Here is a 25,734-nt window from a genome sequence, read left to right as displayed (position 1 = left end):
ACACACACACACACACACACACACACACACACACACACACACGCTCGCGCGCGCACACACGCACACACTTGGCAGGACATCCAGTTCTGCAGAACTGTTGATGAAGATGATTTACCCTAATTTACTGATTGGTCACAAGAGTGCAGCACTGCCTTCTAATTGGTCAAACAAACTCATTGATCTCGTGTCGTGACACAAGTAACACATGTACACACACACACATGCACACACACACACAAACACACGCACTCAAACACGCACACACTAAGTTGGGGAGACAAAGGGGTAAAAAAAAATGTATACACAAAAAATGGATGACTGTGCAAACTGCAAAGGTGCGAGCATCTTCAGCAGTCCAGGTGTCACATCAGAGACACTCAACGTGTCAAATCCACTGGCCATTCGGGTCATCTATGACCGGGAACGCATCTGTGTCATTTTTAAAATAGCAGATATACAAGCTGCCAGTTATAGGTAACAACGCAAATCGGCCTGTTATAGCACCAGCATGAGGCTGATTCGGCCTGGCCTAGACAAAAATAATTGGATACTCTAAAATTGAAAAAGAAGAAAAAAAGAGAGTAACACGGGTGATCTTTTTTGGCTCGTTTGCAAGATAGTAGCATGCGCGTCCATACGGGCCAATGCTGTTGACAGGTTCTTCTCACGCAGTAATACATGCTATCTTTCTGCTAGAGGATAACCTGTGACTATGACCACATCCGACTACCAGAGGAGTGCTGAAATGTCAAAACAACTGAATACACAACAAGCCAGGACTCCATGTTTTAGGTTTCCTAGAAAGGCCACCTGATAAGCCTGTTTGGGGCTTTTTGGGCCTCTCCTGCACATTATATTTCTTATTCTTTGTTACTGTACCTTACTTTCTTTCAAGCATCTTGTCTTATCCTCTCTTTTGTCATGTGTTTTTGTTTTTAACAAATGCATGTGCATATAAATAAACAAAACAAAAAAACTATGCCAAGGAGCACCAACAGACTACCTAAGGGCGCACTCCCACCGCACTTTTATTTTACCTCCGGGGCAGAATCTGCCAATGCTTTGTCAATGTAAATGCGTGGATTCACGCAAGAGCGGATCTTTCCGCCTGTCGCGCAGACCTTGCGTTCATCCGCTCTACACGACTTGTCCATTTGAAGCAGAAAACTGCTGGAGGCAGGAGCTGATTTTCCCCCTCAGTCCAATCGGGTGAGTGGAAGGCGGGCCGTCCCAAGACTCAGGAAGCACCATGGTGCTCAAGGCAGAAGGCGGTGCGGGCTACGGGGAGGGTCCTGAAAGTGAGTGACAGGCGCGTCACTCCCGTTTTTTAGAATCCGCTGGCTGCAAAAAACTGTGGCCGCGCACAACCTGCGTTTAACGCTAGCCGACCATGTTTTGGTGGGAGCGCGCCCTAATCGTATAAAGTAGCTAAGTCAGAAAACCAGTAAAGTTTTCTTAAGTAAATTCAAAAAAGTAAGAAAATGTTAAAGTGTATTGATATTCGACCAGGTGACAGCACAAGTATCGCTGTCATTGCTTAATTGACGAATACCCATGTATCACTATTTATGTTATGTATCAGCAAGAATCATAAAAAGCGTCTCCTTTTTTGCAATGTTGAGGATATTTTTGGCAGAAATTTGCCATTTCCTTCCTTCTGCTTTTCTAACGTGGCAAACTGTGAATCACACAAAACATACTTTTCAAGAATTCCACTCCCGTTCTGATCAAGAGGCGTAGTTACATGCATTGTCTATTAGCGAGGAGTGATCGATCGATCGATCGATCGATAAACCTCTATTGATCCCACAAGGAAAATTCAATTGTCATAGCAGCACCTCAGTACGAAACACATGACACATACAGGTAATGGGTACATGGGTAAAGAGATACATCTAAGCCAGGGGTCTTCAACAGGGGGTCCGGGACCCCTAGGGGGTCCTCAGAGCTACTATAGGGGGTCCGCCAAATCTTTGTGTGATAGGATTTAGTTTTTGTTACATTAACCACAACCCTATAGAATTCCTTTTCTGAGGTGAACATTAGCCAAAAATAGCAGATCTACAAGCTCTCAACGCCTCGCGCTGCGAGGCGTTGAGAGCTTGTAGATCGGCTATTTTTGGCATTTTTTTTAGGTGTAGAGGGAAAAAAGAGCAGACTAAGTAAAAAAAAACTTTAATCTGAAACACAATTTCATACAATATAGAGTAGGGGGTCCCTGCTTCATCTCTCTCGCAGCTAGGGGGTCCTTGGCCTGAAAACGTTGAAGACCCCTGATCTAAGCGTTAAGAAGAAAACAATAACGACAAAAGGAGTAAATAGGCAGTAACGTACAGGGATTAGAAATAAGATACAAAAACAAAGGAGATTTAGGGTTACGCCCTGGTCCTCTGCACTTGGACTTGCATGGTGTGAGCTATGAGCTATTTGCAGGTCTTCATATAAAAGTAGTCAAAGTGTACCTAAACAATCCAATCGTACAGTGTGTACGTGCGCTCGTGCGCGTGTTTACAATGTTGTCCGACTCCTAATTATGCATAAATATCTTTTGAAAATAGCGGATCTACAAGCTCACAATGCGTCGCATTGTGAGCTTGTAGATCGGCTATTTTAAAATGGCCGAAACCTATATAAGGGCTGAAGTGGTTAACGTATGTTTTGCGTATAATAATCAAAATCTTCAAAGTAACTACTGTAGCAACTCAAGTTTTAAAATAATTGTAGTGGAGTAAAAGTACAATATTTGTCTGAGATGTAGTGGTGTAGAAGTATTGGACATTGGAAATACTCAAGTAAAGTACAAATACCTCAACAGTTTTACTTAAGTACAGTACATAAGTAAATGTACATAGTTACTTTCCACCACTGCTCCCAGTCAAACGTTTGACTTATTGGGACGAAGTCGCCCGTTATGCCGTCTTGTGAGTGAGAATGAGTTGCATAATAATCGTGACAGCCCTATAACGATGACATGCCCCGACCCAAAACACACGCACGCACGCACGCACGCACGCACGCACGCACGCACACACACACACACACACACACACACACACACACACACACACACACACACACACACACACACACACACACACACACACACACACACACATACCTTTCTCTTCTTACTACGTCCCTCGGCCTGCAGCGTCCTGGTGCACTGCTCCACACACTGGGAGAACGAGAGGCTACTGTGCTCAGAGGGGCTGTAGTCCAGCTCGGCCAGCTGGGCCAGGGACAGGATGTAGTTGCACGCTATGCGCAGGATGGCCAACTTGGACAGCTTCTGGCCGTACGAGTAGCACGGCACCTGGACACATACAGAGAGAGAGAGAGAGAGAGAGAGAGAGAGAGAGAGAGAGAGATAGACATAGTTGGGTGAGAGACTTTTAAGTTTTTACATATTTTGCTTACAACATTGCATTGTGACACAGTGACAGAGAGAGAAAGAGAGAGACGTTGAGAGTGTGATAGAGAGACAGAGAGAGGCAGAGATGGACAGACAGACAGTGACAGACTGAGACAGTTGAACACATCACACAGAATAGCAGGTTTAACTGAAAGTAAAAAAAAACAACATCATCTAAACAGTGTGTGTGTGTGTGTGTGTGTGTGTGTGTGTGTGTGTGTGTGTGTGTGTGTGTGTGTGTGTGTGTGTGTGTGTGTGTGTGTGTGTGTGTGCGTGCGTGCGTGCGTGCGTGCGTGCGTGCGTGCGTGCGTGCGTGCGTGCATGCGTGTGGTAGGAACCAATTAGGGCTGTCACGATTACAAATTTAAGTTGACTATTAATTGTCACTCAAATAATTGCGATTACCGATTTAATTGTGTGTTTGGCAGTTAACATTGGAACATAATAGCTTCGTAATCAAACATTTCACAACTCATATATGACAAATAACTGAAATATACAAAGAAATTATTCACATATGTAATCATTTTATTTGATACATGTAAAAAATAGCTGATCTACAAGCCTACAACGCGTCACAAAGTGACGCGTTGTAGGCTTGTAGATCAGCTATTTTTAAGATCTGCTATTTATGCTATTTTAATATTTGAAAATGTGTGAAACTTTTTCAACATGGAAACGATAATGACGATTATGCATCTCAAATAATTGAAATTAGATGATTATGTAATAATTGTGACAGGCCTAGCACCAATATGACATGAGCACTATATTAATGAGGCTATACCTGTAGTTAGTGGGCACCACAGTGAGAGCCTGTATTCAATGCAAAAGTTGATAAATCCCGCAAAAAACTAACGGTCTACTGCGGATGGCCAGAGGAGGTCGCCTACAGCATTGGTTCTCAAAGTGGGGTCCGGGGACCCCCAGGGGTCCTTGAGGGAGTTCCAGGGGGTCCCCAGCTAAATGATGGATAGGAACCAAATGGACCCATATGGGTCTGTAACTCTGAGAGTGTAACAAATGGAACCAAATGGACCCTAACGGGTCCACACACTCTCAGAGTTACATTAACATTGATTTTACAATATAAATACAGAGATATAAATGCCATTAAATGGGGGTCCGCAGCGTAATAATGCATGACAAACTGGGGCTACTTGTAATGAAAATGGTTGAGAATCACTGCTAGAGCCGTAAGAATCTTCTCTTATGGGGGTCCTTTGGCACATCTTTTCAAATGGGGGTCCGCGGGCTAATAGGTGACAATTTGGGGGTCCTTGACGTGAAAAAGTTTCAGAAGCACTGGCCTACAGTGTGTAGTGCAAGTAATAGTGACTGACGTTTCGGTCTTTAGACCTTCCTCAGAGTCATGGTCGAAAGACCGAAACGTCAGTCACTATTACTTGCACTTGAAAAATAAAAGGCTTAAATTGTCCGTGTTGCTCCAGCGTTCATCTCTTCTTGCATCTATTGTCCCTACCCTTGTGACGCACCGGGCTGGCCGTTTAAGGCTGAGGCGCAACAGTAGAATCCCTTTGTAACAGTATGTATGTTGGGTTTTAGTCAGGGGGTGGCCCTGCATGCGGAGAAGGAGGTATACAGTATGTATGTTGGGTTGTAGTCAGGGGGTGGCCCTGCATGCGGAGAAGGAGGTATACAGTATGTATGTTGGGTTGTAGTCAGGGGGTGGCCCTGCATGCGGAGAAGGAGGTATACAGTATGTATGTTGGGTTTTAGTCAGGGGGTGGCCCTGCATGCATGCAGGGAAGGAGGAGGGAGGTGGTGGTGGTGCATGGTGGACACTACAGCTCAGAAACATGTCTTTGGAACACTTCATGTTATCAAAGCCTCTCTTCAGTTTGCATAACGTCCCCATACAAGAGCCCTCCTTGTTCACACTGTACGCACGTGTGTCTCTGAGAGTGTGTGTGTGGCTATCTATGTGTGTGTGTGTGTGTGTGAGCAATTATCTGAGTGAGTGTACTATACATTGCGTGCACGTGGGCGTGTGTGTGTGTGTGTGTGTGTATGTGTGTGTATGTTGATGTCCTCACAAGAATAGTAAATACAAACCTGTGTGTGTGTGCAAGTATTATAGTAGAATAACAGACATAGACATTGTGAGGACCATTTTCCTGGTCCTCACAAGAGAAATGGTTGTTGTTTTATGGAGAAGAAATATGTACATCTTAGTTTACAATTACAAAAAGGATTCAGGTTGGGGTTATAGGATTAGACATTTAGAAGTTAGGTTTAGGGTTTAGAGATGGAGTTATGCCCGATTTACACTTAGTTGCGCGCTGGTGTCGCGCACCAAAAAATAGCAGATCTACAAGCTCACAAAGCGTCGCAGCACGACACTTTGTGAGCTTGTAGATCTGCTATTTTTCGGCTTTAGGGTCATGGTTAAAAATGTCAATACAAAAATTGGCATTCATAAAATCACAGTTTTTAAAATGTTGATGTCCTCACAAGTACAGTAATACGAACGTGTGTGTGTGTGTGTGTGTGTGTGTGTGTGCCTCCGTGCGTGCGTGTGTGTGTTGTTGCTTGTACTTCCAGTGTAAATTCCTTACCTGCTTTCGGAGGGCCTCAAAGGCGGCGCTGATGGTATGTACCCGGGTCCTCTCCCTGGCGTTGGCCAGCAGTCGCCGGGTCTGCTGCAACGCTTTGATCTCTGGCACGCGGCCAGGAGGAGAGGGCTCTCCGAAGCCCCCCACTCCTCCCCCTCCTCCCATACGGCCAGGAGAGGGCTCTCCGAAGCCCCCCACTCCTCCCCCTCCTCCCATACCACGCTTCCTTGGAGAGTCCTACAACAAGCACAAAACACAAGCACCGTTAGAGCTCAACTGTCAAAGCAGTTTTTTTCTTTTACCGCATTAACCTTGGCATGCCTATTTTGGGCAAAGGTTCAAAGATGTTTTCAAACGTTGTCGTGTTCTCAGTTAGTTTGTAGAAGGTATATTTTTTTCGCTCGCCATCGTACGACTAAAGCGAGGTCCATACTCTTTCCGACGTCCAAGCTTTTCTTCGAAAAGAGAGGTGATATACTAACTACACATTGACCGTAACCGTTTCAGAACCTTTCGAGGTGCCACCTTTGGATTATTATTTTTTTTTTCCTGTTTTATCCCAAAATTTTGCAACCCCATTTTTTTCACCCAGTGCCAATTGTCTAAGTAATCCTGGGCGCTACACTCCCTCCGCCAGCCTAGGGAGAGCCCAGAGCCGAGCTCATGCCCCCTTCAATGCATGAGAGCTAACAAGCCGCTTCGTATCACACCAACAGGGGGGGGGGGGTTTCCCCACGTTTGGATCTTGAATTGATCCACTGGTTGAGAAACACTGACATAAGAGTAAATTCATTATTCATATGTAGCCTACTATGTGCTCTTATTCAAAACTGTCGTAGTTACTGACAGAATGTGCAAACAAACATCGGACTATTTTGACTGGTGTTGTTCCTGGTAGAGTATAGGCCTACAGTTCTTAGGACACATACTGTAGCAACAGTCAAGACAATGCAGCTTTAGTCTAGTCCATTGGTTTTCAACCAGTGGTCCTTGAGGGAGTACCAGGGGGTCCCCAGCAAAACTAGTTAATAGGCTTAGCGGCAGAATCATTTTAACCGCTTAGCTTTGGCTATTCAAAAATAGCAGATATACAATAGCGATATACAATGAGCTTGTAGATCTTTTTTTTAAAGCGAAAATTAACTGATATCTTTGCTTCTGGGGGTCCCTAGCACAAAACATTTCAAATGGGGGTCCGCGGCCAAATGTATAACAATTTAGGGGTCCTTGGCATGAAAAAGGTTGAAACCCACTGGTCTAGTCCTTGGTTCTCAAACTTTTCAATTTCAAGGTCCACCCATAACTCTCAAAGAGTTACAGACGGTATCCGGAATAAGGTTAGGAATAAGGTTAGGTTTAGACATAGTTTTACTGAGGTTAAGGTTAGGAATAATGTTAGGTTTAGACATAGCTTTACTGAGGTTAAGGTTAGGAATAATGTTAGGTTTAGACATAGCTTTACTGAGGGTTTTTTTAACTACATTTTTATCCCCGATTTTGTAACCTATTTTTTCACCCAGTGCCAATTGCCTATGTAATCCTACGTAAGCTCTACTCTCCCTCTGCCAGCCTAGGGAGAGCCCAGAACTGAGCTCATGCCTGCTTCAATGCATGAGGAGCTAGCAGGCCGATTCTTATTACCTGACAGAGGGTAGTTTCCCTGGTTGGACGTAGCGCGTGGAAGGAACACGTTATTCCAACCAGTTCCTTTTCCCCTCCATCAGGCACCCCGGCTGACCAGGTGGGGGGGGCAGTACAGAGACCAGGATTTAGACGTAGTTTTACTGAGGTTAAGGTTAGGAATAAGGTTAGGGTTAGGCATAGCTTTACTGAGATTAGGGCTAGGAATAAGGTTAGGGTTAGGCATAGTTTTACTGAGATTAGGGCTAGGAATAAGGTTAGGGTTAGGCATAGCTTTACTGAGATTAGGGCTAGGAATAAGGTTAGGGTAAGGCATAGTTTTACTGAGGTTACGCTTAGGAATAAGGTTAGGTTTATATCAGGTATAGTTCCACTGAGGTTACGTTTAGGAATACCTGGTGGCGACCGTTCCCGAGTTCGCCGGAGAGCGTATTTTGGGGCGAGTGTTCTTACAAACATGTCAGGGTCCATTTGGAACCATCCCCCCAACAAGGAACCCTGAGGGTCCCTGGACCCCCACCCCACTGTGAGAACCACTGGTCGAGTGTGTGTATACCAACAGAATCAATTGGTTTATACGCTTATTTCCTCAAAAAATGGCTAATAAATTACCTGGGGCGAGTCGGACTGAGGTTCGTCGTCGTCGTATTCACTGCACAGCGTATGAGAGGCCCCGCTTAGAGGTCTGGCTCGTTCCCCGCGGGTCTGGCCCTGCTGCTGCTGCACCCCCCCCAGCCGGCCCCCCGAGAGAGGACCGTCCTGGAGGGCGTAGGGATGGTGGGGCTGATGGATGGACGGATGCTCGTGATGATGGTGATGATGAGGATGATGATGATGACTGCTGCTGCTGGTGGCTGTGGCCGCCGGCAGCGAGCAGGGAAAGGTGGGAGAGACGAGGCCCAGCTTGTGACCGTCCGGCTGGGAGAGGAGGAGAGAGGAGGGCCGGTGAGAAGGGTGGACGTTCGGGGGCTGGGGGACGGGCAACTGCTGCTGCTGCTGGGCCAGCCTGGCCGTGATGGCGGGCACGACGGTGCCGATCCTCATGTCGATGGCACCGCCACCGCCCCCCTGACCGGAGGGAGAGGTCATTATGGCCTGTCTGTCCTCCACCAAAGAGCCTGATGATGATGATGGTGGTGGTGGTACTAGGTCCTGTTGTGATGGCATCAGCAGGCGCCTCTGGACCGTGGCCAGCCGGTTGACCACCTGGCATCTCTCCTCGCGGCTGCTCTCCCCGGCCGAGTCCTCGTCGGCGGTCAGGTCCCCCCCCCTGAAGGGCTTCATCATGCCCACCGGGTCGCCCGGGCTGCTGTACAGCCGTTTGGGCTCCCGGGACTTCCTCTTGAACTTCTTGGTGGGGATGGTGGTGGTGGTGCCCCCCGACGAGACAGACACCAGCAGCTGGTCCCGGTCCCCCACCTTGTTGCCCCCGTTAACGCTCTTGTTCCAGCCATCGGCCAACAACACATGAGGATTCTTCATTTTACTGTTTTTTGTTCTCCTCCTCCAAAAAACTGAACTCAACTCAGTTCATTAATGAAGTAAGCAAGTAGGCATAACCCAAGTCCACACCAATATCACCCAAAAGATCTGGGGTATATTTAACATATATTGTATATCCAATTATAAGTTATTACAAAGGGCAAATGAGCCCTTGCATGCCATCACTGGACTTGTTATCACAGCTGACATGACTTCAGATGTCTATTATATGTGACTTCAAAAAATCTAATCTGAACCGCAGCTGTTGGTCGGGTCGCCTGTTAATTTGACAGCTCACTCACCTCGTTTAACAAAACCAGGTTATGGTTGGGTGTGTGTGTGTCCTTCAAACACCACCAACCTGTCCAAAAATCCCACTGATTCCCCTCATATCTCACAACAAATACAGTAACACAGTTATTTAACTGAAGTCTCCACACAGCAGACTGCGGTCTCTCACTATAAACTTGCTTGAAGGACTTTTTTCTCTGTGCTTTACAGCGTCTTCTCCCCTTGGCTCCAGCAAGTCTGCAAGGCAAGTCTACACATTTTTTAAATCAAGGGGGGGAGAGCCGCTCAGGCATTTATCAGAGACGCGATTGCACTAGTATATGAGCTTCAGCAAACAACTTCTTGAATCACAGAACATAATCCTCACTGTTGTACAAACAAAGTTATTCCTCTGTCCTATACTATAGCCACCTGCATGCAGAACAGAACAGAACAGGACAGTCTACCTGGTAACTAAACCACTTCTTTTTCTTTTCTTTTTTTACTTTCCCCTGAGCGACAAGTATTGCTCTGGCTCCAGCCAGTCTGCAATAGCAATTTACGGGAATAATCCACACAGATTTGATCAGAAAACCCAAGATCTTCTTCTTGAAAAAAAAAAAAAAAAAATCTGTTATTCCACGAAACAACACAAAAAGTTATTCCCTTAAGGAAAAAAAAAGAAAAAGGTCTTTCCTGCTCATCTTCTAGCTGGTTTAAAGTTTTTGTCGCTCGTTCGTTCTGGGTGGCAACAAGCAGCGTCTCTCTCTCTCAGGGCTGTGAACTTGGTTCCAGTGTGTTAGAGGAGCGGCGCAGTGCGCGCTGTGTGGCTCCAGCCTGTCTGCATAGCAGCATACCGACCGAACAGTCCACAGCCCCTACATCTGACTGACTCTGTCTGTGGCCCGTTATAAATATCAACATGCGTACGGAACAAGTTCAACACACACACACACACACACACACACACACACACACACACACACACACACACACACACACACACACACACACACACACACACACACACACGCACACACACGCGCGCACACACACACACACACACACACACACACACACACACACACACGCACTGACGCGCACACACACACACACACACACACACACACACACACACACACACACACACACACACACACACACACACAACACAACCCAGGTCTGTCTGTCTGTCTGTCTGTACGCAGCAGCAGTAATAAGGCTGTATTGCTGGCTGCTCCGGTGGGCTCCGACCGGTGGCGTCTATCTGGCTGAGTGTCTGTCCGACCCCACCACCACCGGCTGTCAGCTGGGGAGAGGGGGGTGTGTGCGTTGTGTGCGTGTGGCGTGTGCGTGTGTGGGGGGGGAGGGTAGAGAGAGAGAGAGAGAGAGAGAGCGAGAGAGAGAAAGACGGACTGACTGACTGATAACATGGAAAACATTTTTTTTGCGAAGTTATGAAACCATTCAATGATTCGTGATGTTGCTTCTTTGCCCCAGAGTAACGGTATTAACTAAGTGTGGGCACCTGAGAAGTCTCGGCCCCCTCGATGTTAAATTGGCTATTTTTCCCCCCCTAATGTTAAATAAAATTAAATAAATGGATAGGCTACATAAATAAATAAATGTATGCTTTGGCAAAAGGTGGCAATTAAATAAGATGAAGTATACACGTGTAGTGGGTTAAGCTTTCTTGGGTTTTAAATCCCCATTAGCTGACCTTGTATTGAACTGTACTTTCATGTGCTTTTTTTTCCTCTAAACGTCTAATATAAAGTATTCAATCAATCAATGTACCCGTAGTGCATGTTCAAATGATGCATGTACTTTACCTTATTTCAGTCAATGTCACATAGAGCTGCCCAGACTTCTCAGGTGCCCACATGCTTCCTGTATCCAGCTGATAAGCTAGAGGAGCATGGCATGTCACACTGGAAAAACATACTGTGTACTGCCACCTGCTGGCTCAGTCAGCACATAGCAGGTCTCTTTCTCTAGAAAACATCCTACTAATCTGTGAAATAGATCAATCATGGTTCTCAACCTGTTCAGGTCCTGCCCCCCCTTTTTTCTTTTTTTTAATCCTATGTAAACAGTGGTTTAAGTGATTAATCTATGTTTTGTAATTCTATTGAAAATCTTCAAAGTAACTAGCAACTAAAGTTTTCAAATAATTGCAGTGGATTAAAAAGTTCAAAATTTGGACTAGAATTAAATGTGTTGAAAATTGGTACAGTAGTACAGTACTTCAGTACGTGACGTGTAATTAGTTACTTTACACCACTGGGACCCCCAGCACAGAATTGCGTTGCACGTCATGTTGTACTTTTTTTTTCTTAAGACTTCCATGCAACCTGATGAGAGGCTCTCAAAGCTAGCTCACCATATTTATCCTGTCTCAGACAGAATTTCTCTCAGGAGACAAAATAAAGTAACCTTGAACCATATAAATTTGCCTTACCTACAGTTGAGGTATCATTTTTTGATACTTAAAAGTCAAATATTGCACTTTTTACTCCACTGCATTTATTTCACAGCTTTGGTCACTAAATTCTTTGCAGATTTAGATCTAAAACAAAACATACATTAACTGACAAATGATGTATTAGAATAAAGTACCCAGCTGCAACATTACAATTGTAATTAATAAAACATGTAATGGATTACCGATTACAATACAATGACATGATTGTGAAACGGGCCATTCGCCATAATAGGTACTTTTACATTTGGTACAGCAAGTACATTTTGATGCAAATACTTTTGTACTTTTACTCAAGTAACATTTTTAACGTAGTAGGACTCTTACTTGTAACAGAGCTACTTTTACTTGAGGATGTAAATTCCTGGTGACTGAATAGAAACGCCTGCCGTTTGCAAAACACAAAGATTTATTTATGAAAAAAATGTCTCCACTATGTCTCAAATAACAGTGAGCTCCAACCAACTCTTTATAAAAAAAAGAACACAAATCGATATAATGAACCTCAGGAATGTCAAAAGAACAAATATTATGCAACCTGACTGCACACAAATATATGAAGTACATTGTACATTTCAAATATGAAGACCTCACACAAACAATAGACCCGTTATATTGATTAGGTCTCAGTAAACAAAGCACTGTGAAATACAGAGAAATTACCATAGAGACCCATTTCTATCTCTCGGACCCCAATTTATATTGTAAAATCAATGTTAATTTAACTCTGAGAGTGTACAAATGGAACCAAATGGACCCGTTAGGGTCCATTTGGTTCCATTTGTACACTTTCAGAGTTACAGACCCATGAAGGTCCATTTGGTTCCTAACTATCCATCATTTAGCTGGGGACCCCCTGGAACTCCCTCAAGGACCCCTGGGGGTCCCCGGACCCCAGTTTGAGAACCAACGCAGTATATGATCTGCTGAGTTTGGTAACCAACTTTACATTTTCTGACAGCCACACACTTTTAGGGAAGAAGAATAAAATAACAAAAACTATGCTTTTCTCAGCAACAAAGGCACTTGGTTGACATGCAATTTTTAGCAGCATGAATTGTAATCTAGTCGAGCTAGTTACAACATGTAACCTAACCGGCACATGAAAACTATGGAATTATTCAACATGAATAATAGACTGCCAACGGCCCGTGTCACCATCCATCACCCTTCAGCAGTTATGAGCCATTGGGCCCTATTATTTTTTTGCGTCTTCATTACCAGATCCTTGTCTTAACTTAAGACCTGGAGGCGTTGGCCAATGCGGTTTCGATATTTTTTTGAGGACGGTAAAACAGGCCTTGCACCAAGAAAGGCGCTATGCGGTTAACGGCCTGGCGCCGTCACACCATGGCACCCATGACCAATTCAGGCATTTTACCGTCCTCAAAAATAGCTAAACAACATTGGCCACAAGTTAGAGGAGTAATTCACCCCAAAAATGACTTATTTTCTATCAATTACACACCACATGAAGCCTTGAATTCATGGAGATTTTTTGGGGGTTTTCGTCGCATTCCTGAGACAATAATTTGATGATCGGCAGAGACTCAAAGAGTCTCCTACCGTATCTCCTATTGACCGATGACCCGGTCATCAAATGATTGGCTTAGGAATGTGACAAAAACAAAAAAATATCCATGACTTCAAGGCTTCATGGGGTGTGTAATTGATAGAAAACAAGTAATTTGAACTACTTAAGACCTGGCAATTATTAACCACTTAAACCATATATGGTTGACCGGAGTGCCTCAGGGGGGCTCTATACTAGTGTCTTTTCTGTTATTCTGGGGAAAGCTTTCACTGAAAATAGCTGATCGACAAGCTCATCGAACGGCTATTTTCAGCGAAAGCTTCCTCCTCAATACGGATCCAGGGGTTTAAGCGGTTAAGACGCGCAAAATCAGGCCCACTGTCTTCAATCTCTCGTTATCAAACCTAGAGGAGCTTTCTGGTCATCTTTCCCTCAGTTCATAGGTACGCTATCAGCTGTGGTAGATGCGTTGACTGCGTGTGCGTCCTTCCTCAGCCTGACAGACACACACTTGTACCAGCTGTGAGGGGTGGGCACCCGTCCCACTATTTCCCATGTGTCCGTGTCTTCGCAGTACCGCTCGATGGTCTGGGGTTGAGTACTACAACAAAGAGAGACCAATAGTCCATGAGCATGGATTCAAGCAAAATAAAATGTCACGCCTGAAAAATGTTTGTTAGGCCATTAAGTCCTAATCTGCGATTTGTGAAACAGCCTGATAGGAGGCCCCCCCCCCCCCCCCCCCGCAAGCACACGCACACACACACACACAGGTTCCAGACGAACCAATGATGGATTTATCTCCCTCCGAAGTTGTGAGGGACCAATCAGGGCCCAGTATGCAAATGTGGGTCGGGTTTATCAACAGAGGCATTTTTTTATCCGCCCCTTGGAAATGCACGTTCCACTTCCATACAGAGATTCCAGACTAATATCTACGCAGTGATGGTAGCCGTACACCCAGCCAGTTGAAGAAATCGCGGATTGAGGTGCTAACCGTGGCTTTTATGAAATATCCGAGATCATAAGGGTTTTATGGAAGATTGGACAGGTATTCTATCGCTAGTTTGACCTAAAATAACTAATAATAGGCTGGCTACAAGCTCACAAAGGGCCGCACTAGTCTGCGACGCCTCACAAGCTTGTAGATGGACTATTTTTGCTGCGTGACACACATGCTGACTTCTACGCAGTGATGGAAAAAGTACTCAAATTCCTCTATATCAATACTGCAATATAGAAATGCTCTGTTACAGGTAAAAGTCCAGAATTCTACATTTACTTTAGTAAAAGTACAAAAGTGTTGGCATCAAAATGTACTTTAAGTACCAAAAGTAAAAGGACTAAAATGTTTGAAAATAGCCGATCTACAAGCTCACAACGCGCCGCGATGCGACACGTTGTGAGCTTGTAGATCTGCTATTTTCAAATAGCATAGGTATAAAATAGGGCTAAAGTGGTTAATGTATGTTTCATAATATCATAATTTATATCTGAAAATAGTAACTAAAGTTTTCAAATAATTGTAGTGGAGTAAAAGTAAAATATTTGCCTCTGAGATGTAGTGGAGTAGAAGTAAAAGTATTGGAAATTGGAAATAATCAAGTAAAGTACAAATACCTCAAAAGTGTACTTAAGTACAGTACTGAAGTAAATGTACTTCCACCACTGCTTCTACGGAGTCCAAATGACTCAGGCGTGGCAACTGAGAACTCTTATCCATGCAATAGCCATGAGAGACATTTCTTAGTTACTTAGTTAGCAGACACCATTTCCCACGTAACAGGGTTCCATGGAGCGGCAGCCTCTCTCTCACCTGTCCGTGTTATTCAGACCTCCCAGGACGTATATCTTGCCTTCCACCACGGCCACGCCAGCATCTCCGCGGCGTTCTTTCATGGGGGCGACGATGGTCCACTGGTTGGTCTTGGGGTCATAGTACTGCACTTCGTCCGTGGAGGTTCTCTTTACATTGTAATACCCACCTATAGATGAAAAGGAATTAAAGGGACTACACCATGAATTTTAACTTTTCCTTCTTTTTTGTGTGTTTTTGTGGTCTCCCCTACCTCTGTTCTATCCCCCAAAAAATACCTCAGTTTGAGCACTCAGGCTTTCACAGCATATCTGGGGTTTTATGTAAATTGGTCTCAAAACAGGCCTAACTGAGTTGGCCCCGAAAGTGACGTCACTAGCGGTACAATCCCTCCCGTTTTTCAGTTCCGATTTAGAAAAACAAACAAAAAAACATGCATACAAACTGGCTCACGTCACGTGCAGTTCAGGACAATGTGGTATTGCAGGTGGAAGTGCTTTATAAACCAGAGAGAAGTTAGTTGGAATGACATAAACAATATGATATTAAATATCAAATCTGTTTTTTTAATTCATGGTGTAGATCCTTTAACAGGATAGTAGTTTAGACATGTTATGAACTAACAATGAAGTTGAAGTGTATTATGGAACTAAGAGCCATTAATGGACGACTTCACCCATTTTCAACCCATCTTCATATAATTGGTCCTCACTAATGCTCATGATAAAAAAATGGTACCATTTTTTCTGCTCGGTCTATGTCTCATAGGAGGGCTGTGCAGATATTTGTTTTCAAACAAGATTTCAAAATGTTTAATTCGATTTTTATTAACGCGAGAACAATGGCTTCCATTATAGCATGCTAATTTTCCAGGATTAGAAAGCCTGCAGTTTCTATAAGCTTGGATTCCAAATCGATGATGTCACTGGTAGACGGGCTTCTCAACTGTCCACACAGCTCTCCTCTGAGACACAGACCAATTATATGAAAATAGGTTGAAAATCGGTGAAGTCGTCCTTTAAGAACAGGTATAAATACCTATAAAGTAGATCCTTCCTTTGAGAGTGCATACAGCTGCACCAGTACGTTTATACGTCATAGCAGGGACTTCGGACCATACACTTGTTTTAGGGTTGTACTTGAACGCCACGAACCCGTCTGTGGTAGAACCATCCTCCCCGTAACAGCGACACCAAGGGCCCAGGAGGAAAACATGGCAAAACATTATTCGTCGTCAAACAGGAGAAAGACGAATAAAACAGCACAAAAGGAATTCGGACATTTTGCATTACATATCGTCTCTGTCGGGTGGACATGTCCAATCTCATACAGTACGTCAAAAACTTTTACTTTTTAGTATTCAATTAAAAAGAATTGCAAAAGTAGTAGATCTAAAACGCGTCGCACCACGTTTCAAGTTTGTGGTTCCGCTACTTTTGTGTGACACCGTAGTATGATCAAGTAGGGCAGGGGTCTTCAACGTTTTCAGGCCAAGGACCCCCTAGCTGAGAGAGAGATTAAGCAGGGACTCCCTCTATATTGTATAAAATTGTGTTTCAGATTTAACTTTTTTTTTTTACTTGGTCTGCTCTTTTTTCCCCTCTACACCTATACCTCTTTGCCAAAAATAGCAGATCTACAAGCTCACAACGCCTCGCAGCGCGAGGCGTTGTGAGCTTGTAGATCTGCTATTTTTGGCTAAAGTTCTCCTCAGAAAAGGGATGCTAAAGGTTGAAGTGGTTAAGGTAAAAAAAAAAAAACATATTACACAAAGACTTGGCGGACCCCCTGTAGTAACTCTGAGGACCCCCTAGGGGTCCCGGACCCCCTGTTGAAGACCCCTGAAGTAGGGCATTCATTTACGAAAAAAAGCAATTCTATGGAAATTGCAAGTGTGGTTGCGGCGAACGCGAGTCGCTGGTTGCGGCCGCCGGGACATGAGGAATACGCTGGGACGAATACTATCGGAGGCCGCGTGACGTGCGATGCGAATTCGCTGCTGATCGGATCCTGCGTTCATGATACTGTACATGGCGTTTTGATTTTAAGAAATAGGCCCCTCCCACTAACTTTGCAAGCTGATTATGTTGTCAAGTGTCATCAGAGAACATGTGTGACGTCACTCCTGAGATCACTTATATTTCATTTTGAGAGGATTGATCCCCCAAAAAATCAGTAGGAAAAGGTGCATAAAGTGTGTTTTGAAGAAAATTCAAAATGTCGGAAAATCTATACAGACGCAAATGGGCGTGGCCTATATGGGGAGTTGCGTCATGGCCCAAGGAATTCAGGGGAAAATTTTGATTCTACGACCTGCAGTTCAAGAGTTGTAGGCCAAAATGTGAAGTGGGCTGTTATAGCGCCACCATGAGGCCAGCCAGTGTCATTTTCTTTTTCTAATTAGGGCACTAGACTTTTGAATCTGTTGAAGCTGCAGGTACATAAAGAACGGTTCCATACCAAGAACGTAGATCCGTCCATTCAGCGCGACCGTGTAAAAGCTGCCGGGTGTTTCCACGGCTTCAACCTTCTGCTCCAGGAGCTGCCAGAGATCGGCGTTGGGGTCATAGCGCTCCACTGAGGCCGCACACGTCTTGCGCCGTTCATCGTAGCCGCCCATTGCGAACAAGAAGCCATCCACCATCACCAGGCCTATGCGGGGGTTGTGCCAGGGGAATAAATACATAAATAAATAAATAAACCTGCCTCTCCTTGGGTAACCAAAGCAACAACCTACAGCGCAGGGACGTGCACAGATAGACTCTAGGTGGTGCTAGAGCACCTGCCCTTTGCCCTCTTGACCAGAAGTGCCCTTTTGAAAAAAAATACGTTTTTTTTTTTTTTCAGTTTACAGCAGGAGTCTTCAACAGGGGGTCCGGGACCCCTAGGGGGTCCTCAGAGTTACTACAGGAGGTCCGCCAAATCTTTATGTGATATGATTTTTCTTTTTACCATAACCACTCGAAACCTAGCATCCCTTTTCTGAGGAGAACTTTAGCCAAAAATAGCCGATCTACAAGCCCACAACGCCTCGCGCTGCGAGGCGTTGTGGGCTTGTAGATCGGCTATTTTTGGCAAAGAGGTATAAGTGTAGAGGGGAAAAAGAGCAGACCAAGTAAACACAAAAAAAGTATACTTTACTTGAGCACCTGCCCCTCAAAATGTCTGTGCACGCCACTGCTACAGCGGTTATTCCAAAACAATTTCAATTGAATGCCATGGTTTGATGAAGTCTTACCAAAGTTACTGCGTGCACAATTCATGGAGGCCATCTTCAACCACGAGTCATGGGAAGGGTCATAGCGCCACAGCTCTTTACTTGCTGAACCATCAGGGAGAATTCCTCCGGCCAAATACAGTGTAGGGCCTGTGGTGGGAGAAGAGCAGAATTAAAAAGGAGTTCCTTGAAACCTGTTCCTTGATTGTTAAAGATTGTTAAAGAAATAAAGATATCCCAGTTTATTGGCCTCTACTCCAGTTGACTCTTGGTTGGTACTTCCTCCTCACCTGAAACCACCAGACAGTGACTGTGTACATCGAAGGGCAGATATGCCAGATTCCTCCACTGATTGGTCAATGGATCAAAGCTCTCGAAGCTGCGAAGGATCTCCCCGGAACCATGTCCTGCCACCCTCACGATCACTTAAAAAAAAACACAGAAGGGGTGGGGGTTAGAGAGCCAGAGTTATTTTAGTTCAAAGCGATAAAGCCGCCTCTATTTATTAACCCATTAAATCCGGGGACGCATCTCTGTCATTTTAGATTTCTTTGGCTATTCAAAAATACTATTCAAAAATAGCAGATATACAAGCTCATAGCGCGGCACCGAGTGCCGCGCTATGAGCTTGTATGCATTGTGACATTTGGATAGATGCTGAGGTTTAGGGTTAGCACATGAACACAGCACGTGTTAACCACTATAAACCCTATATGGTTGGCCACATGGCTCTATATACCAGTGTATTTTTGTTTTTCTGTAATTGTGGGGAAAGCTTACGCAGAAAAATATCTCACAATCTTTTTTCTGTGAAAGCTTTCCCCACAATACGGACGCTGGGGTTTAAGTGGTTAATAAATAGTGTACTTAGAACATAAACACAACATCTTTTGATTAAAGAGGGTTAGAATGTAAACACAACCAGGCGCGTGCATGAGGCCGGGTAGTCACAGTGGAGTAATTTGAATTGCCTTGTTGTTGAAATGTGCAATAAACCTTCCTTGCCTCCTTGCATTACTTGAATGTTGGTTGATTGTTGTGAGACCTGAAATACATTGGTTCACATTCTCTCTTATAAGCTTGCGGTGAGCACCCTCTAAAATGGTACTGACATTATTTTCTATACAAAATAAATAAATAATCAATTTTACAACCACAATTTGAATGCAAATTCTGAGCTCAGTTGACAGGCCTGTCACAATTATTACATAATCGCAATAATTGTATGACAACTAATCGTCAAATAGTCAAAAAGAGTGTCATAATGGTGACAGGCCCCGAGTACCTGTGGGCGTGCGTGGTTGAGCTCTGTCGCTGTAGGGCAGTAGGTCCTGGTTCTTGGCCTCAGAGATGAGCCCCTGACAGCCCTGGGATTCTTTCACCACGGCCTGGGTCTCAATCACATCTTGGAGGTATGAGGGGCTGATGACAGGCAGACGGATATGCTCCAGCACCTCCAAGAACAAATTCATAGAACACAAATTATTTAACTAGTCCAACTGGATAGTGGCTGAACAACTTTTTGCTCTCAAATCTTCACATCTGCCTACAAGACAAGGTGAGGAGTCAAACATGAAAAAACAAGGCAACTCACTTTAAAAGGTAGGGTAAGTGATATTTTTGGGTTAAAACAAAAAGTATTGTGTTAAAAGGTTAAAACACTACATTCTGATAGTAATCATTGCTATAGAGTGTTTGTTCAGTAACAGGAGTCTCCCTGTCTCTCCTGCTCTTTAATAAACAGAAAAAAAAAATTTCGGTAGGTGTCAAAATCTCAGGCAATCAGGAGAAAGTACCCATTTTTAAGCTTAATTTGTATAGTGTTCCAGTTCAAAATTTGTCTGCTCATTTCTTAGTGTCATCACTTCCAATTTCACTTGTTTAATCTGTATCCTGATTGAGTTCTCTGGATAAAATTGGAAATGAAACTGAAACGAAAATGCATTTTCTGTTTTATAAAGAGCTGGAGATACAAGGAGACTCCTAATACTGAACAAACACTCTACAGCAATGAGTACTATCAGAATATAGAGCTATTTAACACTTATTGTAACCAAAGCAAATCACTTACCCTACCTTTAAGCCATTAAAATGACATTTTAGATTTTCAAATGAATACAAATAGCAGATCTACAAGCTCACAGTGCGGCACGAACGCGCTGCGAGCTTGTACATCTGCTGCTTTTGAAAAAAAGCTGTTTCTTTACATATCTTCTCTTCTGGGGGTCCCTGGCACAAAACAATTTCAGATAGAGGTCTGTGGCCAAATATATATCAATTTGGGGGTCCTTGGCACGAAAAAGTTTGAGAACTACTGCTTTAGAAGGCATTGTTTGTAAAACTTTTATGTTTAGACCTAGTTTAAAAAAGCATCCGTTTAAGCTTGCCTTAGATAGACACATTGCTTTGACTTCTCCGTCGTGGTCTCTCGAAAATTAGGTGAAAGACCTGAAAAGTGACTGACCTTTTGGAAGCTCTGCCTGCGAGTAGGATCCCTGTTTAACCACAACATGGCCGCCTCGAACACCATCTCCTCCTTGGGCACGTTGATGTCGTCATTGGCAAGAATCTCTTTCAGTTTGTCCACAGACAGAGACAGGAACTCTTCCTGTGGGCAGAGGAATTACAAGTAGACTAAGTAGGTGGAATAGAACCGTTTCCAAACTTCATGAATTAACCTTTGCTCCCCTCATGAAGTGCTCACTGGTGACAGGTGGTTTGTTTGGTGAAAGAGACATGCAACATTAGCTTGTTAATATTCATCCAATCACTGACCGATGACCGAATGAGTTTGTACATAGATGTTCTGGTCAGCTGTGGTGGTGGTGACAGGTTGAGCAATAGGAATAAAACACATTTAAAAGGGTAAATGATATTTTTTGGTTAAAAGGTTAAAGCCCTATTTTCTGATAGTAATCATTGCTATAAAGTGTTTGTTCAGTAACAGGAGTCTCCCTGTCTCTCCAGCTCTTTAATACACCGAAAATACATTTTCGGGTGGGGGGCAAAATGTCAGTCAAACAGGAGAGAGTACCCAGGGCCGGTTCTAGGCTGATCAGCGCTCTAGGCGAGATTCCTCTGATGCGCCCGCGGGCGGGTTATGATACGTTTTTGGCTACTTTATTTCGGTTTAAGGGGTAGGTTTAGGGTAGGGTTAGGTTATTTAATTCTGATTTTACCTATTTATTATTTTATTCCCGACTTTTTTTGCCACCTCTCCAAACTGCCGCTCTAGGCGGCCGCCTAGGTCGCCTTAATGGACGCGCCGGCCCTGAGAGTACCCATTTATCAGCTTCATTTTTTATAGGGTTTCAGTTCCCAATTGTGTCTGCTCGTTTCTAATTTCACTTGTTTAATCTGTATCCTGTCTGACTGAGTTCTCTATACTGATGGGATATAATTGGTATCCGACCTGAAAATGCATTTTCTGTTTAATAAAGAGCTGGAGAGACACGGAGACTCCTGTTACTGAACAAACACTCTATAGCAATGAGTACAATCATGATAGAGCTATTTAACACGTACTGTTACAAAAGAAAATCACTTGCCACCTTTCCATATTTTATCATCTTGGTTGGGCCTGTCTCATGTGTGAGTCACCACATATGTACAGGAGAAAAAGCCAACAACAACAACAACAGACAAACAAATAGGGAAATGCATGTATCCCTCAATCTCTCACCTGCTGGCAGACGACCCTGAAGTGTTCCAGGATGTAGTCCATGCTCTGTCTCGCCAACGTTTTACAGGAGTGGGCCTCGGCGAAGCAGTGAACCCCGACACAGTTCTTCTCGTCCATGTGGCGCTCCATGTACAGACAGCAGGCCTCTTGAACAGGCCTGACATTCAGCAAGTTTGCTGCTGCCAGCAGCGCCTATAGCACCAAACAAACAAAAATGTGTTTCAACTAAAGCACCGATGCAGGTCAGAAATGGAGACAAAATGTACAACGTTTTTCAGGCCAAGGACACTCTGAGAGAGGGATGAAGCAGGGACCCCCACTACATGTTGTATAAAATAGTAAACATTTTCACAGATAGCTTCATAGCAGTGTTAATGTTGACAGCAAATTTTGATTTAGTCTTAGTCTTTTGAATAACACACCATTTAGTTTTAGTCCTATTTTAGTCTTCTGAAAATTGTTTAGTCTTAGTCTAGTCTAGTCGACTAAATATCAAAACCTTAAGTCTTTTAGTCTTAGTCAAAAACAATTACACTGCAGCACATTCTGATTTAGTCTTAGTCTTTTGAATAACACAACATTTAGTTTTAGTCCTATTTTAGTCCACTGAAAACTGTTTAGTGTTAGTCTAGTCTAGTCGACTAAATATCAAAACCTTAAGTCTTTTAGTCTTAGTCGACAAAATTAAGACTGCTTCATAGACTTGTTTGACAGCACTATCAATGTGTAGCGTTGTGTTGGGTTCGTGTTAATGTGTATTTTCAGACAGTTAAAGACATTTAAACCCTCAATAATTAGAGAAATTGTACTCTCTGCAAAGAGGTTTAGTCTGCACCAAACCTATTTGCCGAAAATAGCCGATCTACAAGCTCACAACGCCTCGCTGTGCGAGGCGTTGTGAGCTTGTAGATCGGCTATTTTCGCACAAGGTTCCCCTCAGAAAAGGGATGCTAGGATTCGAGAGATTAATGTAACAAAAAAGGTTCCAATGAGACAAAGATTTGTGTGTGTCCCCCTGTAGTAACTCTGAGGACCCCCTAGGGGTCCTGGGCCGACCCCCTTTTGAAGACCCCCCCCCCCTGGTATAAGGTTTATGACGATAATAATAAATCATCACCTGGACATTTGCTGTGGAGATGAGCACCTCTGAAGTGTAGGCGTAGGTCACCAACAGGCCAATAGACTCGGGCTCTGCTCCATTGATGGCGACTCTGCTCTGCTGGGACTCCTTCCACAAAGTCGCAAACATTGCCTGTGTGCGTGTGGAAAAGTCAATATGATATTGGGTTCACGTGAAAGCCAAGGTAGAATTGAATGACACGTCTAGAGATGTACCGATTCCGACACCCACAACTTGGTGTATCGGTCGATACTGAGTACCGATACGATTCCAGTGTGTAATTTATTAGAACAATCTAGGACAGTGGTTCTCAAAGTGGGGTCCGGGGACCCTCAGTGTTCCTTGAGGGGGTTCCAAATGGACCCTCACCGATCTGTAACTCTGAGAGCGTACAAATGGAACCAGTGTCTCAGCGGTATCCTTGAAATTAAAATAAGTTTGAGAACCACTGAACTAGCAATAAATAAAAATTCCATTAATACTTGTTAAAGTGGAGCTACAAGTTAGTAAAACAATACAGTACATAATACAGTACAGTAAGAGTATAAAACAGTAGTGCAACATAAACTGAAGCAATCCAAACATATTTACTATTATGAAATATCATGTGATAAATGACGTGGTATCGAATTGGCATAGACTGGCATACTCGCCGATACCGATACCAGCAACTCTAGACATATCCACTTGATATGATTGATTGATGTACTTTATTTAGTGAGACATGAGAACAACAGTACATGGAAGTACAAATTCACAATACAAGGTCTACTTAACTGGAAGGCTCATCAAGCACTAAGCTTGTTTAAAATGAGATCCCCATACACACAAATCATGATGACATAAGAGACAGACAGATATACACACTACTATACAGAACGTCATACAATCAGCTTAATATGTATAAGAGAAAAAAGAAGAAGAGTTCGGGGAGGGAGGGGGGGGGGGGGTTAGGTTAATAACACCAGGTCACATGTAAAAGTCAAGAGGGATGTGTGTGTGTGTGTGTGTGTGTGTGTGTGTGTGTGTGTGTGTGTGTGTGTGTGTGTGTGTGTGTGTGTGTGTGTGTGTGTGTGTGTGTGTGTGTGTGTGTGTGTGTGTGTTTGTGTGTGTACCTCAAAGTACGAACTAAATGACACCAGAACGTTACGATGACAGGGGAACTCTTGTCCACCACAGCACAGGATCACGTCACAAAACTCTTCTTTGAGCCGAAGACTGTTGAGGCCTTCTAAGATCCTATTGGAATGCAGGGTCTCCACAAACACATGGTTTGTCTTCAGTGACGATAGCGGTGCAGTGGTGTCGTCATCCATAGGGCGGGGGGGTGAACCGGCATCAACTGGAATCATTTCAGCCATATGGAGTCCCTCTGCTAGACCAGCCTGTAATCCTATTATGACAGGGTTAGGAGGGGATGGAATATTGTCAGATAGAGTTACGATTGTTCCAGGGCTCCAAATATCGATGGTTTACTTTGTGATTAGTCTATCGATTACTTTTTCGAATAATTGAGAAGTATGTTTTCTTGATTTTTTTAAATATATATATAAATGAATCGATAAAACCACTTCAAGCCGTAATTTATACTTCAGTTCATGACACACCGGTGTCGTGCAAAAATAGTGAAAATAGCAGATCTACAAGCTCGCAATGCATTTCAATGTAACTTTTTTTTCTTTTTTACTACTCCACCAGATCTCAGAGGCAAATATTGTACTTTTTCTACACTACGATTATTTGGAAACTTTAGTTACTATTTACTTTTAGTTTTCAGATATAAATCATTACATAATAAAACACGCATTAACCACTTTAGCCCTATTTTATACCTAGGCTGTTTGAAATAGCCGATCTACAAGCTCACAACGCGTTGCAATCTGCTATTTTCAAATATTTTAGTACTTTTACTTTTGGTGCTTTAAGTATATTTTGATGCCAGCAGTTTTTTTTACTTTTATTCAAGTGCATTTTTAATTCTGGACTTTTACTTATGTAAAACATTTGAGTACTTTGGCAGTTGTAAGGAGTTGGTGTGGACTGGCCATAAAACTGTTTTATAGCAAGGAGTTGCGACTAAGTTGCATTGGTGAAAAGAGTAAATAAAAGGGGTTTGCGTTGCCGTTGACAACAAGCCTCCATTTATCTGTTCTGCCTTTTTGATGGATTGATTGAATACTTTATTTACCTTTGTATCTGCTCGTTACCTTTGTAGAAACAACGGAGATTCTTGTAGGTTAAAACGAGCCTCTTTGTCTGGAACAGAACAGATCTCTGATGATGGAAATGGAACTTTCAATGGTGCGCTCGCATCAGCCACAGGTGCTGGATTAGGGATTCATTTATCAGAGGGGGAACAATAACATTGCGACGCCCGAAAGCCCGTGCCTGGTGTGCCTCTGAAATGATTCCCCTCGGCCGCAGAGGCGTGGTTATTTTAGGTCCTACAACCAGGGTTGCCATGTCCACTTATTATAAGCGAATTTGGGCTTGTTTTTCTGT

The 25,734-nt window shown here is 43.6% G+C and overlaps 2 protein-coding genes across 3 annotated transcripts in view; both read right to left on the bottom strand.

The window, feature by feature from the left end:
* Positions 1–10,539, bottom strand: part of atoh8 (atonal bHLH transcription factor 8) — a 20,543-nt gene extending 10,004 nt beyond the window's left edge. Inside the window, exons 1-3 of the mRNA XM_084085923.1 lie at positions 8,242–10,539; positions 5,992–6,225; positions 3,119–3,313 (exon numbers count right to left, since the gene is read on the bottom strand). Of these exons, the coding sequence (XP_083942049.1) occupies positions 3,119–3,313; positions 5,992–6,225; positions 8,242–9,111 (1,299 nt within the window). The 5' untranslated portion in view covers positions 9,112–10,539. The remainder of the gene's footprint in view (positions 1–3,118; positions 3,314–5,991; positions 6,226–8,241) is intronic.
* Positions 10,540–12,696: 2,157 nt separating this feature from the next.
* Positions 12,697–25,561, bottom strand: LOC311033707 (kelch-like protein 24). Of its 2 annotated transcripts, none has more exons than XM_084041319.1 (12): positions 25,421–25,561; positions 24,348–24,625; positions 23,230–23,364; positions 22,113–22,304; positions 20,895–21,038; positions 19,716–19,884; positions 18,721–18,855; positions 18,452–18,580; positions 17,674–17,865; positions 16,252–16,371; positions 15,214–15,382; positions 12,697–13,998 (listed from the first exon to the last, which is right to left on the bottom strand). In XM_084041319.1, the coding sequence occupies exons 2-12, from the start codon at positions 24,591–24,593 to the stop codon at positions 13,830–13,832; spliced, it is 1,800 nt and encodes a 599-aa protein (XP_083897445.1). In that variant the 5' UTR covers positions 24,594–24,625; positions 25,421–25,561; the 3' UTR covers positions 12,697–13,829. The 2 variants fall into 2 exon arrangements, with proteins under 2 accessions (XP_083897445.1, XP_083897446.1); XM_084041320.1 differs by having other exon boundaries at positions 25,440–25,560.
* Positions 25,562–25,734: the final 173 nt, after the last annotated feature.

This window comes from Gymnoscopelus microlampas (assembly GCF_963454915.1).
Source record: "Gymnoscopelus microlampas genome assembly, chromosome: 18".
Classification (NCBI taxonomy): Eukaryota; Metazoa; Chordata; class Actinopteri; order Myctophiformes; family Myctophidae; genus Gymnoscopelus; species Gymnoscopelus microlampas.
This window is presented reverse-complemented; position numbering and strand designations above follow the sequence as displayed.

Coding starts and splice junctions, on each gene's coding strand:
- LOC311033707 (XM_084041319.1), bottom strand. CDS start 24,593: ATGGCTGAAATGATTCCAGTTGATGCCGGTTCACCCCCCCGCCCTATG. Junction 18,856..19,715: donor TCAACCACGCACGCCCACAG/GTACTCGGGGCC, acceptor TTTTTTTTTAAG/TGATCGTGAGGGTGGCAGGA. Junction 17,866..18,451: donor TTGTGCACGCAGTAACTTTG/GTAAGACTTCAT, acceptor ACCCCCGCATAG/GCCTGGTGATGGTGGATGGC.